Source organism: Pimephales promelas, chromosome 23, assembly GCF_988280905.1.
Source record: "Pimephales promelas chromosome 23, fPimPro1.hap1.1, whole genome shotgun sequence".
NCBI classification, from domain to species: Eukaryota; Metazoa; Chordata; class Actinopteri; order Cypriniformes; family Leuciscidae; genus Pimephales; species Pimephales promelas.
Window position 1 is genome coordinate 2596492 of NC_142791.1, and position 17600 is coordinate 2614091.

The 17600-nt window shown below is 37.9% G+C and overlaps 1 protein-coding gene across 13 annotated transcripts in view; it reads right to left on the reverse strand.

Annotated features, from left to right (window-relative positions):
- nbeaa (neurobeachin a) overlaps nt 1-17600 on the reverse strand; it is a 130511-nt gene that overhangs the window by 13587 nt on the left and 99324 nt on the right. For 2 of the 13 annotated variants that reach the window (XM_039676867.2, XM_039676864.2), the window contains exons 23-39: nt 16982-17199; nt 16624-16777; nt 16061-16084; nt 14183-14363; nt 12902-13026; nt 12637-12744; nt 12386-12554; nt 10453-10930; nt 7722-7876; nt 7352-7478; nt 6744-6863; nt 4448-4581; nt 2286-2347; nt 903-967; nt 617-725; nt 354-520; nt 119-243 (exon numbers count right to left, since the gene is read on the reverse strand). In XM_039676867.2, the coding sequence (XP_039532801.2) occupies nt 119-243; nt 354-520; nt 617-725; nt 903-967; nt 2286-2347; nt 4448-4581; nt 6744-6863; nt 7352-7478; nt 7722-7876; nt 10453-10930; nt 12386-12554; nt 12637-12744; nt 12902-13026; nt 14183-14363; nt 16061-16084; nt 16624-16777; nt 16982-17199 (2521 nt within the window). Of the gene's footprint in view, nt 1-118; nt 244-353; nt 521-616; nt 726-902; nt 968-2285; nt 2348-4447; nt 4582-6743; nt 6864-7351; nt 7479-7721; nt 7877-10452; nt 10931-12385; nt 12555-12636; nt 12745-12901; nt 13027-14182; nt 14364-15240; nt 15325-16060; nt 16085-16623; nt 16778-16981; nt 17200-17600 lie in introns of all 13 variants that reach the window. The other 11 variants (XM_089126462.1, XM_039676870.2, XM_039676875.2 and 8 more) reach the window with 9 other exon arrangements.

Genomic DNA, 17600 nt, shown 5'->3' on the forward strand with positions numbered 1-17600 from the left:
AGTACTATAGTAATGTTTGGACACACATCACTACATTTGAATGTCTATGATCATAGTAGAAGTGACATATTTGGACACTGTAAATTAAATTGAGGGTTAAGGATGTGTTGTGGCTGACCGTATTCCTCCAGAGATTTGAGAGCCACGTCCGGGTGGGTGGAGCCAAAGGCATTGCGTACGAATCTCCGCCTCCTGCGCAAGTCATCCTCCCAGTAGTCCAAACGCCAGAAATCATGCAGCTGACTGAGGTGGTAAAGAGAGAGAGAAAGAGAGAATAAGAGGTGGTGAATGGCCAGAAAAAAGGAAACAGAAACTCCAGAAGTAAAGATTAACAGGAAACTGAGATTGTGAACCTCTGTGACATGGTTCCCCACGCTCCATGTTTATTGGTCAGAATGTTGAGGATCTTCTGTTTCAGCTGGTTTGCAGTCACGTGATCTCTGTGCTTGGCGGCACTGATCAGGTGATCACACATCTTCTCCTCTTCCCTCCTGTCTGCAGCGTACTGGGCACAGTTGGACTATTGAGGAAGAGCAAAGGAAATGAGTCCCTTTTGCACTTCATGTATGATGAGCTAATGAACCCATGGCACAGTGATCCACATAGACTGACTGACCTCAAACTCGGCATGTTTGTGAACATCTTCTGCTCTCTGCCTGTTGAGGATAAACTCAGCCTCGTTGGCGACACGGACAATGTGATCCTTCATGGCGTGACACAGAAGCCTGAAACGAAAAAACACTTTAAATGACACCGATAGCCTTCATTCTGAAAGCACAAACAAAAACGAATACTCTTATTTTGCATAATGAGCATCTCCTTCCAATATCAGGAGAATGGAAGAAGTGTACATTGTTTTTGGTATAAAATATGACTTTAAAATTATTTTTTAAAACACTTACCGCCCCTCATTAATAAGTTCAATGAACGCAAGTCCTGCGTTTTTCTGTATTGAGTTCTGCCATTCCTGAAACAACACAAAATAACCATTATGGAGCTACTGTAAATAAAAAAAAGAATTGTGCTAAAAGCCAAAATGCATTCCTGAAATTCTAAATACGCAACGTATAAATTGCTCAAATTCAACTGATTTGTGCATATTTTTATGATAAAAAAAGACATTGTTTGTCTTTTTTGGATGTGGATGATATAGATGCCTGATGTGGTTGCTGAAGAGACGTACTGATGATCTTTCCTGATTGGCTCTTTGCCACATAAGAGAGTGATTATTGAGAAAGAGAGGGAGAATGCACTTAGCATGAGCTGCAGATGCTTCTAGAAGGACACACCACAGTCAGCTCCCATTACCTTCTGCTTCCTGCCAATCAATATTTAGGGTACAGTTTCGTCCCCTGAGCCACTAATGGAGGGCCTGGAGCTTCAGTAATACTATATGTGCTGATGGAGTGATGACGGGAAATGGAGGAGAGGGAGGGGAGAGGGCATCAAACATCGCATGGGCCACTGCTACACCCTAAACCTCCAACTTTGAAGGCAGAGGAAGCCTGCTGAGATGCTGTAGTCAGATATCGAGATCTTGTAGGAGAGTTCAGAGGTTCATTAGGGTTCCTAGTATTAGAATCTGACACCCAGATGTAGCTGTGACATCATTTTGTTTTTTGTAGAGATAAGAAAAGTGAAATTTCTCATTTAGATTGACGGCAAGTATGGAGCGCAGTGGATTTCCATGGAGTGTTTTAAAGGTAAGTGAAAATTCTTCACTTCTAAACACTAAATCATTTCAAACACTGTTAGTTACGCATATTCCACATAAAAACAACAGGGATGCTTAACACTTGAAGTTTAGAGGTGTCTTTGGAAGCTAAAGCAGCTCAGACGGAAAAGCATAGTGCTAGTAAAGGTCTTGGGTTCGATTCCAAGGGAATGCATGAACTGCTAAAATGTACAAACTGAAAGAAATGTGAGTTGTTTTGGATAAAAGCGCCTCCTAAATGCAGAAATGTAAGCTAATGGGTCTGGTTTAACAGCATGCAGTGATTCCTGCGCTGACTGCATGCTGTAGGGTGGGTCTGAAATCAGATCCTGTTTCGGTCCAGCTCAAAGACAGCTTCAAATGAGGCTCATGTGAGCCTTTCCAAGATTTGAAGCTGTTGAAATGTACTTTGTTTTATTTGAGATTTGAATGTAACCTGTGCTGTATTAATCATGTAGTGGTGATAGAAAATAGTGAAAGTTAGTGGCTCTTTGGTGGACTTAAGTCTGAAGAATAAAAGGAAGTACTGTATAAATTAAATAATAGGAGAGAATAAAGAGAGAAATCTCACCTGTGAGCACAACAGCATGACAAGCTCCACTACTGATGTGCTGGACTTCATACAAACTAAACCTGTAGCAGTGCATTGACAGAAAACAGATTTTAGCATGCATATGCCTAAGAGTATATCTCAGTGGGTTCCAAAGGAGAGACCAAATGTGCAAAAATGCAAAAAAAAAATAAAAAAAATCCTAAAGGTGTATTTCTAGGTTTAAATTGAATTTTAAATCCCAGATATCAGTGCAGACCTTTGAACACCACTGTACATGTGTGTAACATAAAAGGACACTATTTTAGTTGGTTTAAAACTTTAAAGTGATACATCTGATATATTTTCTAATTAACACATAGTTCTGCTTTCATTAGACAACAAATACAGACAAACATTAAACTGTGAAGAGGTCAAGACAAGGTGAGAGCACAGACATTAAAGCCTGACAGGACAACAGGGAGGGGGAGGATTCAATAAAGGGGGAGGAGAGGAGTGGAGAGGACGGGGCGGGACGGGAGGAGAGGAAGGAAATATCAAGAGACAAAAGACAGTGTGGAACAAGAAGCAAAAGTGAATCACTCTAGATCTTGAGTTTCAGATTTAGGGCTTCCGTTGATTTCGGACGAAATGAAGAGAGGGCGCCCTCTCAGGACTCAACAATAAAGATGGCCTGGAGTGAGGACGTTTTTGTCTTTTTGACGGAATTATCACTTGCCATACTGCGGCAGCTCTTATTGCAAATTGAAAACAATTCTTTGTTTGTTGCATATATTTTGCTGTTAAGAAAATGCGTAATGACAAACAGAAATATATAATTTTCTGACATAAAATGTTGCTTAAAAGAAGAAAACACCTATTTTCACAATTTAAAAATTTAATTCAACTGAAAAAAGGTTGAATTTAGGTACACCGCAACTTGCTGCATAAACATTTAGTTAATTATATATATATGATGAAAGGCGCATTACATTCGCCATGTTAAGCACTGAATGAATGGGTCCCACTGTAATATAGTGTACGGTAAATAAGAGGATGACATCTAGTGGAGAAGACTAGTCATAAGATTAACGTCAATCATATTATGTTTAATGTTTGCAGAAATACATAAGGAAAAAATATAGATTTGTGGCTTTTGAGGATCAATATCGAAATCGAATTAATCCACAATTTAAAAAACGATCAATCAGGGGAAAAAAAAATGTTTGCCGAGCCCCAATGTTGAAATTGATATGGCCTAAGATTAAAGCTGCAGTCCGTAGCATAAAAATGATCTAAAATACATATTTGAGAGAATATCGTATCAGTAGCCACTCCGAAGTCTGAAAACGTCGTTCAGACTTCGGAGTGGCTACTGAAAAAGAGACTGACACCGGACCCATGCGGAAACAAATCGGAAGGGCATTACATGTAGTCACGCAATGTTGACGGTGTTAACATTAACAATTTGAGAACAAAATAGTATAATTTGCACGGTTTTGCGTGATATGATAACGCATAAGCGATTGTTAGATTTAATCAGCGTGATTTACTGCAATTTCAGAACCAGAACAAATGTGAATGTTTCTTACTAGTTCAGATGACATTTTCCGGTCAAAATTCTTACGTTGGTCATACTTCCAAAAAGAATAATCTGTGATTCTGAATGTCAGTATCCAGACCGGCGGCGACCGACAGCCTCACAGTCTCCTCAAACATTGTGTTCATCCATGCTGTGCTGTATCGTAAAGTAGTTTCGAACAGGACTGCATCTTTAATAATTGCATAAGGAGTGTTTTTTTATTATGTTAACTAAAATTAACAAATTGACTTGAATTGAATTTGTATTATGCATTATACAATTTAATTTGAAAATGCATGTTTTTGTTTTGAGGCCAATGAAAAATGTACATATTATAAATCATTATTGCTGAGCCCTGTTTTTTTTTGGCATCGTTTCAAACACTTCCTCAATGTTGGATTCAGCATGCATTTCTCCCTTCAGATCCTTCAGTGTGTTAAGGTCTACATTTTAAACTTAGATCCTAAGCAGTTCTGTTGTTCTCATACCTGCTCTGGGTCAATGCACTCGCACAATCGTGTGTGTATGAGGCAGCCAGTGGACACACACACACACACACAGCAGACAGTGAGGGACTCCACAGAGACGCCAGGTAGAGAGGAAAAGGAGCACTATACAGCACCTGTACCTTCTATGAGCAACTCCTGCCCATGACTGCCCAACAGAGTCCGCGAAAGGAAGGGGGCGAAATCCACAAAGATCTCCCTCAGCAAGGGGGCCACCTTCTCTAGGGCACGCTCCAGTTTAGTGGTGATACTGCGGGCGGGAAAAGAAACACAAAAGAAGGTCTGATTAGCTCCAAAATACAGAGACCAGTTCAAAAATCACACTTCCTTTCAATTCCAGCTGGTTAGTATGTGACAAAAGTATATGGCGTTACTACTGGGTTAAAGCCATCCTACAGAAATTCAACCACAGGGAGGCAGAGAGAGCAAATGCTTAACTTATCATCCCCCTGTTATATGCACACATCACCCATAAGTGCCACTGCGCTTAGCTACAAGCTGTGTTAACCTGCACTAAGACTAAAACTGCAGCGCCAGGGATGCACATGACACCAGACCAGGGTGAGTGTGAAAGGTTTCATGAGAAAAAGAAATCAGAGATAAAGGTCAAACGAGGAATGACTTTATGAATGACAATGTCTACCGAAACGGTGAGCTAGCAGGATTGATTCTGTCAAGTTTCTTTGTAAATATGGTTTGAAGGATTATCAAACTCACGTCACATTAAATCCTCGCCAGGTGTAATGCAGGTGCTTTTCAGTACACATACAGAAAATCAGAGCCAATCAGAGCATATTTAATGTTTATGCTGCATTCACATCATGCATGAGCTACCATATCAGTTGCTTGTAGTAAAAACTCTTCACTTCTTTGTTAAAAACAACCAAAATGGCAGGAGCTCTCTTCCTAAGGTTAGCTTATATAGGTAAACTAATTAAGTGTTTGGATGCCGACAACAAAGAAATGCATTTTTAATGCATTTGTGCTATTTTTGTTGAAGACTGCCATAGCAACGTACATTAGGTACGATTTAAAAGTAGAATCCCACATTATCATATTGTAATTACAGCAAATAATAATAAGCGTAACAATTCCAACAGGGTCCTCACACCATTGGTGCTCGGGCCCGAAATACGTGAACGCAGCAAAAAATACAGAGAAGTGGACCAATGAGATTTCGCATCGGGCGGAGCTACCCAGCATAATGCAATGTCAATAGAGAGCCTACAGTAAGTCCCGCCCCTCCGCTTCCGGCTCATGGGACCTTATTTCGGTAGTCAATGGCGAGAGACATTCCGTCTGAACTGTACCCTCAATTACACATATGATGTTTGTCAATTTAAAAGATAATTCTGAAAGTCAAAAACGTCACAGTTTGTCATAAAACAGAAGAGTAACATTTAGTTTTATGTGGAAATCGCTCTGTGAACTACATCTCCCGGGAAGCGAAACAACGAGTGAGATCCGCTGCTCGTGTGTGCAGTCTCGTAGAAAACACTCAGGCATGATGGCGGAACGTTACGATTATAACGTAAGACTATAGAAACAATTACAGACATTAGCCTCAGTAAAGTTAGCTTCATTCATTGAGAGAAAATGTGCGCCTTTGGGGTTTGTAGTCTTTGTAATTATGTATTTTCACAGTCTTATACCTCAACGGTTTTACCTCAAACTGCGACTTTCTTTACTTTAAAATGTATCAAAAAATGTATGTACTTTAAAATGTATTAAAAAAAATTGACAAACATCATGTGTAATTCAGGGCACAATTCAGACGAGATCAAAATATTTGTTGTCTCTCGCCATTGACTACCATACAATATTTTCCCGAAATAAGGTCCCATGGTGGTTGACCGGAAGGGGAGGGACTTAGGCTCTCTATAGAAAGCAAGCAAAATGTTTAGTTGTACATTACAATGTTACAACTAAATTTAAATTAGAATAAAAATGAAATAAAAGAGCTTAAAGTACTATAATTACAAAAAAAAAAAGCTAAATAGAAACAAAAAAATTAAAATTAAAAGAAAAGCATACAGAAAATGACTAAACCCCCCCCAAAAAAACTATAATAGTACATAAAAATACAAAAATGACACGGGTACATTATGGCTTGTTTAGGGGGAAAAAAACATTAAAATCGAAGAGATTTTATTTTTATGCTTGAAGCTTTATCGTGTCATACCTGGTTTGGACAGTGCAAATATCAGAATCAAGAACAGACAGAATCAAATCTAGCAGAACCGTTACGAATGAAAGCAGCAGTGGTGGTGTAGCAGGCCAGCTTGAAAACTCACATCCACCAGGAAAGAGAGAAAAAGAGGCAGAAAGAGATAGAGAGAGAGAGAAAAGACAGGGAGAAAGGAATGTAAAGCTGGTAGCACTGGGTAAGGGGGCCAGTTCAAGCTTCCTTGCCTAAGAAACTGTCCTGCATCTCTGGGGGCTGTTTGGAATCCTGTCAGCGAACTAAAGGATTTGAGTTCGGGAGGCGTCAGCCTGGTTCGCAGTGGACACTGGTCCACTTCACAAAAGGCACTGCAATACAAATGGGCACAAACAGACAGTAATGACTGTACAGGCATTCACTGCAGCTCTTAGTCTATAGTGTGACGTAATCCCTGTGTGTTGATCTGTGCCAAATCCAAGGATGATTGAGCCCCAGATCTGCCGTGTCATACATGCAAAGACAAAAAATTCTGTTGCATTCAAATTAGAATAGATGAACCCATCCATATTTTGGCAGGAAATAGACTTCAAGCTATCAGTCCCTTTAGAAACGCACAGAGACCTCAGTATGTGTCTGTGAGGGAATCTGTGGCTGTGTGTGGTGCTTACAAAGATGCACTGATAGATGTAGGGAAAGTGTAGAGAGGAGGCAAAAGGTAAAGAATGGATTATCATAGGAGGAGGTATGCCAAAAAAAAAAAAGAGGACGAGGTCATAATGCATGATTTGTGGTTTTAAGCAACTGAATAAAAGTGAGGGTGAGCAGGAGAAAAGGGTGTGTGTGTGTGTGTGAGTACCTCATGTTTTCCACTGTATCTTCAGGCATGGGTGCAACGGTCTGCACCGCTGGGAGATTTTTACTTGTGGCACCATTCACATAGCTTGATGAAGAGGAGGATGAGGAAGAGGCAGAGTCAGTGGCACCTGTAAGACATAACGGACAAGGAACATTAAAAATAATAGTGCTACCAAACATGCCAACGATATCAAACGGTCAATACAAAGTAGAAAAATTGAAATTTGAAATTATGAAGGTTCATGGAAAAAACATCAACACATCACAATAAGTAAGATCACCGCCTAACCACCCACATTAAATGGTAAACACGACCAAATGTCATATATACACTCGGAAGCTGATTTTGGGGAATATTCAGGAAGACTTGCCTGTTGTGTTGATCATACTTTTAGGTGTTGCCGTGGCAGCAGCAAAGATATTGGGCGTACTTCCTGACGAGGGCACTCCACTGGTGGTGGGTGTACCTACTGTGTTCACCGCCAGGCTTCCTGGAGGGGGCTTCTTAACGGGAACCACCACACTCCTGTGAGTACACACACACACACACACGTTGAGTTTCCGTGTTTTTACGGGGACTTTCCATTGGCTTGGGATTTTTATACTGTGCAAGTTTGATATTCTATCCCCTAACCTTAAACCTACCATCACAGAAACATTTCCGCATTTTTTAAAAAAACATCATATTATAAGAATAAGCCATTTTTCTCTTGGGGACCAAAACATTTCCCACAAGGTCAAAGTCTTAAACCTATGGAAGCTTGTCTCTGCCACTAAATAAATTTTTTTTTTAAATAATTGTGAGTCACAATTGTGAGATATCAAGTCAGAATTGCGAGAAATAAAGTCGCAATTGTGAGAAAACTTTTTATCTCACAATTCTGACTTTTTTCTCACAATTGTGAGTTTACATCTCAAAATTCTGACATCTTTTCTCATCTTTTCTTGAGTTATCAGGCCAATTCTAAGGGGAAAAAAAGACTTACTTTTTTAAAACTCACAATTGTGACTTTACAACATGCAATTTTGACTTTATATCTCGCAATTCTGACTTTATCTCTCACAAATTCTGACTTTATCTCTCGCAATTCTTTATATCTCGCAATTCTGAGTTCTGACCTTATATCTTGCAATTCTTTATATCTCGCAATTCTGACTTTATATCTCGCAATTCTGACTTTATATCTCGCAATTCTGACTTTATATCTCGCAATTCTGACTTTATATCTCGCAATTCTGACTTTATATCTCGCAATTCTGACTTTATATCTCGCAATTCTGACTTTATATCTCGCAATTGTGAGAAATGACGTCAGAATTGTGAGATGTAAACTCGCAATTGTGAGGAAAAAAGTCTTGAATTGTCGCAATTACATTTTTTATTTTTCATTCTGTGGCAGAAACAAGCTTCCATATAACCCTATATAAATCTTAAACAAATACTTGTTTTACTCCCAAAATCAAACACTTGTGTATACACTACTGATACAAGGTTTGCTAAGTTTTAATTTTTAATATTCAGCATCATTACTCCAGTTTTCAGTGTTACATGATCCTTCAGAAATCACTGTAATATACTGATTTGATGCTCAAGAAACATTTCTTCTTATTATCAATGTTATATAACAGCATTTATTAAAAATAGAAATCTTTTGTAACAAATGTCTTTACATTCACTTTTGATCAGTTTAATGCATCCTTGCAGAATATACTGTAGTATATTTGGAGGAGTCAAACCATTTTAGACATTTAAGGAGCCTGTAAATGATGAACAGCATAATCTTATGTATAATTAATTCATCAGGTTCTCTTAATTGGGAAGAACAAAGGGGATCGATGTTCGGAGGGGCTTTAGTTTGTGCTGTAGAGTATCAATGGATCCCACACACTAAGCCAGTCAGTCTCTTGAGCCGTTAGCACACTATTGCACAGAGCTACTGGCATTTCTGCAGACGCCTGTGCGCTAATGAGGAGCAAGACATGCATTGCATTAATAATGAGAGGAAAATCTTGTGCTTTCGTATGTGTAATTGAGGTGACTTTTTCGTTTGTTCTCAGGACGTCTTGACAGACCACATGTAAGTGTAAGCGCATTGATTTATGAGTGATTTATTGGTTCAATCTCTCTGTTCCAAAATGTAGTCGCTGCCTCCGTAGGAAGTATTTAAGGCACCGTAAGCACACTTTCATAGCAAAAGCTATTTCAATGGACAGGAGGCAAGAAATATGTCATTTTGGTCAAAGCCCATGGCAGCATATATGTGTTTCAAAAAGAAGTGAACCGAGAATGCATTGCAAAATGCTCAGAAGGATGAAAAAAATAATCTAAGAAGGATGACAAAGCAAAACAAAATATAAATAAATTTAACTATACAACTATTTACAGAAAATTTTAAAACTTTTTTGTACCCAAAATCCGAGTGTGCTCATGTCATAAAGCATTGTGAATGACGTAATTCAATCATTTTGGGTTTTGTGTTTTTGTTACTTCATATCATACTGTTTAAATATGTACAAATGTTACATTTATACATTTTAAAATATATATGTATAGTATAAATATTACTAAATTATATTTTAATATTATATATTACATTTTTCTATTTATATTAATGTATTTATTAAAATATATTTTTCTAATACATATTCTATTTCTATAATTTATCTATAAATATAATATTTAAAATATAATTTAAGTGCATTTAAAACTTTTTAAAATATATATATATATTATTAATATTACTGAATTATATCTTAATTTTATATATTATCTTTTTTAATTCTATTTATCTTAAAAAAATTAAATATATATACACACACTCAGACATTTTAAAATATACATATCAATATTACTAAATTTTATTTTAATATCATATAACATATTCTATTTTTAATTCTATTTATATAATTTATCTTAAAACATTTTAAAATATATGCATATTTTAAATATTATTAAATTATTTCTTAATATTATATAATACATTATCTTTTCAATACTACATTTATATGTATATATATATATATATTAAACATTACTGTATGCTAATAAGGTAACAGAACATGTACATGACAGATAAGGATAATACATTTTGACTCGCCCACCTGTCAAACGAGTGGAACTGCATGGGCAGCATCGCCGCAGCTTCCCTCTTTAGGGCAGGGTCAGGGTGGTACGGCTGGGGTTCGGGCCCTGCCTCTGCCCCCTCCACCGGAGCGGCCACCAAACTCTTCAGGATCTCCCTCACATTGATTCCCTTGTTGGCTTGGCTGATGCTGGAGATGGAGGCGGCCGGCTTCAGAACCTCCACGCCAGGAGGCGACTCCAGCAGCGACTCGCGGGACTTCCTGACCTCCGACGACAGAGTGCACAGCAACTCGCTCATGACGTCTGGGCCTCCAGAGTTCCCGCCCAGTCCGCTGGGGTCTACACCCAGCTCGGAGCCGTTGAAAGCACTGGTGACTTGCTCCTCCCCGATGCCGGAGTCCGTGTGCGGCAGCGAGCCCTCCAGGGGGAGATCCTCCAGAGGGGTGGCAGCCAGTCGGTCTCCACGAACACCATCTGAGAAGGAGGACGGGTTTTCTGTAGTTTGCACACGCACATACACAACTAGTCAAAATTTTTTTAATTATTATTTTTTCGAAAGAAGCCTTATATACACTCACTAGGGGTGTAACGATACCCTCGTGTCAATATTCGATACATATCACGATACTGAACTCATTTTCGCTTTTCATTTTGGTTCAACTATACATATTATTGCAATCTATTGTGACACAATATATTGTTACACTCTTAATGCTCACCAAAGCTGCATTCATTTGTTAAAAAATACAATAAAAAATATTGCGTAGTAGTATTACAATTTAAATAATCTGTTTTTTATAGTAATATATAAAGAGTTCAGATGCAAAAGCCTCTAAAGTGCCATTTGAAATTTTCTTTTAAAATGACCATTTTTATTAAGCTTGTATATTTAGGTTCAGTAATTTCACTTAAATGGCAATGAAGATTACCTATTAATTGTCATTTAAGTGAAATTACTGAACTTAAATATGCAAGCTTGATAAAAATGGTCATTTTAGAAGAAAATTTCAAATGGCATTTAGAGGCTTTTGCATCTGAACTCTTCATATTTTAAAATGTATTTATTCATGTGATGGCAAAGCTGAATTTTCAGCATCATTCCTCCAATATTACCTTTTTATTAGGGCTGTCAAACAATTAATCGCGATTAATCGCATGCAAAATAAAAGTTTGTGTTTACATAATATATGTGGGTGCACTGTGTATAATTATTTTGTATATATATATATGAAGAGTTCAGATGCAAAAGCCTCTAAATGCCATTTGAAATTTTCTTCTTTAATGATGATTTTGCACACATGCATGTATATTTAAGAAAAAAATATTATTTACTTATAAAATATTGATATTTACATATAATATAAATTATATATAAATCTATATACATGAAAATATTTCTTAAATATATACAAGCATGTGTGTGTATTTATATAAAATAATTATACACAGTGCACCCACATATATTATGTAAACACAAACTTTTATTTTGGATGCGATTAATCACGATTAATCGTTTGACAGCCCTACTTTTTACTGTATATTTGTCATGATTGCAGCCTAGGTGAGCATAAAGACTTCTTACAAAACATAACATTTTATTCAAAACTTTTATTTCAAATTGATAATCTAGTCTTTACGGAAACATTTCAGACTTGTGCTGCAGTTCTTTACCCCCTTTGAATAGTAATTCAAAATCACACTCAGATAAAGCCTTGCAATAATGTCTTCCCGGCTTAAATAGCTGAAATCCTCCCTGCGGGAAGCGCTGCGAGACTATGTAGCGTAGATAATTGGAGATTGTTAAGAAAAGTGGAAGGTGTTTGACTGTATGATGAACACTTAGTTGCATTTGTGGGGTGCTTAAGTGGTAAACGACTAAAAATACATACTACTGTGTGCAACAAGGTCACATGCTCGCGATGACTGCAGATGCAAAGTCAGGAAGCTCACCTGTGCTGGTGGGTGAATTAATCTCTTGTCGAATGCTTCTCCCTGATAGGCTGCTGGACCTGCAAATCTCCCGTTGTGGCTCCAGGATGTCCCGGTATTTGGACACCATAAGGACCGAGATGAAGTAGACAACGGCCAGAGCCAGAAACTGAGCCTGTTTACTGTCATCCTATTGAACGCACAGCACAGTTACCAATCGCTCCGTTCACGTTAACACACACGTTTTGCTCCGGCTCAGGTAAGTGTCTCACCACGTCTCTGAAGACGACGGCTCGGAGACGATTGATGTCCACGTCCTGCAACAGTCTGTCTGGGTCTTTGATGGGGGAAAGGTTACGCGGGACATTTTGTATGACAGTCTGCAGCAGAGAAGGAGAGAAAATCGAGTGTTATACCGCAGCACATGCACTTCCTGTTGAATTACATACACAACTGCACACTATGTGCTTCTGATGTGCGTTTTCAGAGACTGTTTGTGTGTGGATGCGTGTTTGTGCAGGTGTGTGAGTGTATAACCTTGCTGGCGGACGCTGCGGTCTGTAGGTTCTCCTGGGTCTTGCTGATTGGCAGAGAGGTTTTGCTGCCTCTGTCTCTCTGCCTCTGCCTGCACTCCAGACAGTTCCTCACTGCTACACAACATACTGACAACACCAAAACACTTTGCTTAAACTCACATCACACATAATATCAAAAGATTGGGGTCGGTAAAATACCTTTTTGTTTTTGAAAGTTTGTTTTTGCGCTCCAAGGCTGTATTTATTTCAGTAAAAATACAGTAGAAACTATAATTACAATTTCAAATAATTATTCTGTATTTTAATTTATTTTACTATTCAATTTATTCCTGTGATGGCATTAATCCAGTCTTCAGTGTCACATGATCCATCAGAAATCATTCTAACATCCTGATTTGTAACTTTAATACTTATAAATCTTAAAAAGTTGATGTTTAATGTTTTGTGGTAACTATGATACATTTTTTCATTATTTTTTGATGAATAGAAATAAGAAATCATTCTTTTTTATTGAATAGATTTTATTTTGTGTCAATGTGAAAGTCTTTACTATCACAGTTGTACTAAATATAAGCAATAATTTTTTAAAACAAAAAGAATCTTACTGAACCCAAACTTTTGAATTGTAGTGCACTGAGATGCACATCCTGGGTTTTTCTTTGTGCTTTGAACCCATTTTAAAGGTGAGGTGTGTATTTTGATATTTTTAGCTCAAACCGTTCTTGTCTGTCAGTCATATAATGGAGGTCTATGGTCACCACCTCAAAGAGCATGCACAGAGAAGTCCAACTTAAACATGCTTTAATGACTCGTAAATGTAAGTACACATTGATGGCCTAAGACACCAAACGAGCGTTTAGTGTGAGAAAACGAACAGTATTTATATCGTTTTTATATCGTGATCTGAGGTCGCGGGCGCTTTGTGGCTGTGGTAAAAACTATATAAAAACTGTTCGTTTTCTCACACAAACCACACAAAATTACATTTACGAGTCATTAAATCATGTTTAATTTGAACTTCTCTGTGCATGCTCTTTGAGGTGGTGACCATAGACCTCCATTATATGACTGGCAGACAAGAACGGTTTGACCTAAAAATATAAAAATTGAAAATACTGCGGAAACAAAGACGCCTACATCTTGGATGCCCTTGAGGTAAGATAAAACATACCAAAAATTAATTTCAAAGTGAACTATCCCTTTAAGTTCCAAGGACCTTACATTGAAACTACTTCACTCAAAATATTTGAAAATGCACATGGGCTAGATCCATCATACATACCTAATCGTAGACACTGGCGCATTAGTCCCCCTGACGACATGTTCTTTTCAGCCTCGATCTCGCTGAAATTGAGAGAACTGGCGAACACGAGGACGTCCACCATGGCCATCAGCCTGCTGAGAAACGTGACCGCCGTCTCTGACGACATACCTTGGGTCGCCTCCACATTCTCAAGCTCCGTCTGTGACACACACATGATCCAAGTCCAGATGTTTAGAAACACATCCCAATTCATTTTTACAAACACACACACTAAAAGACTAAAACACAGAGTAATGCTCACACCTCTAAATAATTTTAGTGTTAACAATGTGCTGACGGACAAACAAATGTGTGATAGCAGCAAATCAATAATGCCAGGCAAACTTCACATGAAACATGCCTCTCAGACACATTTAAATGGTCACCACACAGAGGGAAGTGTGTTCAAACCAGAGTTACATCCATTTGAGTGTGAACAGGCGTGTTGATCACCATTTTGCAACATCAATATCAAAAGTTTGACATAGTTATATAGACATGGTATATCACAAAGGAAAAACTTTTTGTCAAGTCAAAGGTCTATAAAAACAGACACCCACTATTTAGTTTTAAAGAAACGTGGGATCTTTTAAGCTGAGGAATATATATATATATATATATATATATATATATATATATATATATATACATGAAGAGTTCAGATGCAAAAGCCTCTAAATGCCATTTGAAATTTTCTTCTTTAATGATGATTTTTATCAAACTTGTATATTTAAGTTCAGTAATTTCACTTAAATAACAATTAATAGGTATTTATCATTGCCATTTAAGTGAATATATATATATATATATATATATGCTTTCAAACTCTTTGGAAAATTCTAACTTTTAAACAGGCTGATGGAGATATGACCTACAACCAGACTTAAAACCTTAAGTGAGTACTGAAAATAACACAATTGATGTTGAAAGCTGGGAACATGCTCATTGCTATAGGAGACATACAGTAATAGTGGTGGATAAAGAGGTCACGCAGTGGTGCATTGTGGGTATGTATAGGAGCGACAGCTCAGACCAACCTCTGCCCCTGTGCCAGAGCTTCCTGGCAGGCTATTAACTTCATTGCTTTTTGCCCCTTTCTGTAAGCAAGAACCTCCTTGTGTCTTTATGACCAACACAGAGGGAACAAACCAAGTTGACATTTAATAAAGACCCTTATTGATGGACCAATAGAGCTGGGGGCGGGGGGGTTAGCACAGCACCACAGTGTGTGTTCATTCATTTAATGCAATTAAACATCAGTATATGTGTCTTTGTAAAGGTTTGTCATGAATAACAGACTATGATGATGATGATGAACCACAAACATATGGGAGGTGTGATAAGCTGCTTTTATGAGATATGAACACTTAAAGTGAGTATGTAAAAGATCAACACTGATTAGTTTGCATTATAATCTCTTTTACTAATTAAAAGAGTAAAACAAAGATATTAATAAGACATAAATAGTAATAAAATCATGTTCACTAACTACTAGCATGGGGCCATTTTGAAATCACATGACCAGCCAAATACAACTCACTACTTATTGGACACCTTTGCTGACAGAATAAATTAATCATGGCTGACCGCAAATATCGCATTTCTGTGTACCAACTAAAAACTTGCATGATGCTGCACTTCTAATACCTCTAAAGTCCAAGAAGATATTGGTCAGCACAACATAATACACAACTTTAATACACAATTAATAACATTTCTGTGATTTAAATGAATGAAGAAAGACATAGTCCGAGTCTGAAAAAGATGGAAGTGATCTGAAATGGATCATATTAGATGTACGTAAAAAAAAACTAAATGAAGCGAACGTTAGAGAAGAATAAATTAATTGGAACTTACAGGGTTCGCACTAACCTTAGAACTCTGTACATGCAAAACAAAAAAGACAAAAAAAAGAGAGAAACAGAGAGAGAATTAGAGGGAAGGGGGAAAGTAAGGAATTAGTGACAATACAGACAACAAAAGGAGCACAAAAAATGTCTAATAAAGAGTCAGTAAACAGAGGAAATTTCAGATAAAGCTGTAAGAATGCTTGCCAGAAATAAAAAGGTTAGTTTGCAGGTAAGATGTCAAAGAACATAGGAGAAGAAAGTGGCAAAATTAGGGATTGCGTTCACATTTAAGATAAGAATTAGACACAATTAGCCATCAGCAGCACTCAATGATGTTTCTGGAGTCAGCACTCTTAATTCTTGAAATACGTCCTGGCGATAGCACCTCATAAGTAGCATTTTGCCCACATTTATAACTCTGGACTAGAACGGGACCAACTTTTTTCGTCTAGAAGACTCTAAATGTTCCCACTACATCCCTTTGAACCAAAAAAGAAAAACCTGGTTTTATAATTCAAAGATGTTGTACTGATGTGAATATCCATTAGAGGGCGATCATGAGCCACTTACAGATGGGGAGGTGGCAGCAGAGAGCAAGGGCAGGATCCCACCACACGCTATAATGATGTTATCAACCATCTGAGAAATGAGGTGGATGGTGTTGTGGACAAATATAATGTTCTCGTTACTGTTTACGAAGTCCATGACAGATTTCGTAGAGTGGCTGAGAGAAAGAGAGAACAAAGAAAGACAGCAGTGAGGCAAGAAGTATGCATTTAAAGTCAAGTAACTCCAAAAACATCCTTGTTGATGGTCCTGGAACAACATTATTTTCAACCAATCAGGTTTTAAGGATAGGGAAAGGAGTAGGTTTGGGGATGGATTTTTCCAGGACCAACTCAAGATGTTCATTCGGGACATCTCATACCTCCTCCACATGTGTACGTCACTTTCTAGGGCGAACAACAAGTCAGTGAGAAGGCGCTGATGCATGGGCGACCACTTGAATTCTGGGATACGGAACATGGTAGTGCGAGGGCCGGGACTGAACTGCCGCCTCTGTTCCTCTGTCATCGGCATGCCCCGGAAGCCCAGATCCACACGGAGGTCCCTCTCCATCTGACTCGACATGCGTCCATGAAGAGCCTGCAGGAACGCACCAGTTCAATCAATCATCAATTGAAAGTAATGCACCAGTTTCACAATTCAAAAGTGCGAATGAGATTTCAGTGGATATTTATTTAAATCTCGGCCTGATCCTCACAGAAAGCTATTATGATTTTTTTTTTAAAACTGAAGGTCATATGGACTACTTTACTGTTTTTTTGTGTGTCATTTAAAGATCTACAGCATGTGTACTTTCATAATATGATAAAGAACATCATAAACATCATGCCTGACGTGACAGAAAAAAGTAAGTTATGCAGGTTTGGTGACATGAGGGTGAGTAAACATTTCGGTAACACTTTACTAGAAGGGGTGTGCATAAGACTAACATAACACCTTCATAATCATGACATGACATATGTTTTATGCACGTTTGTGAC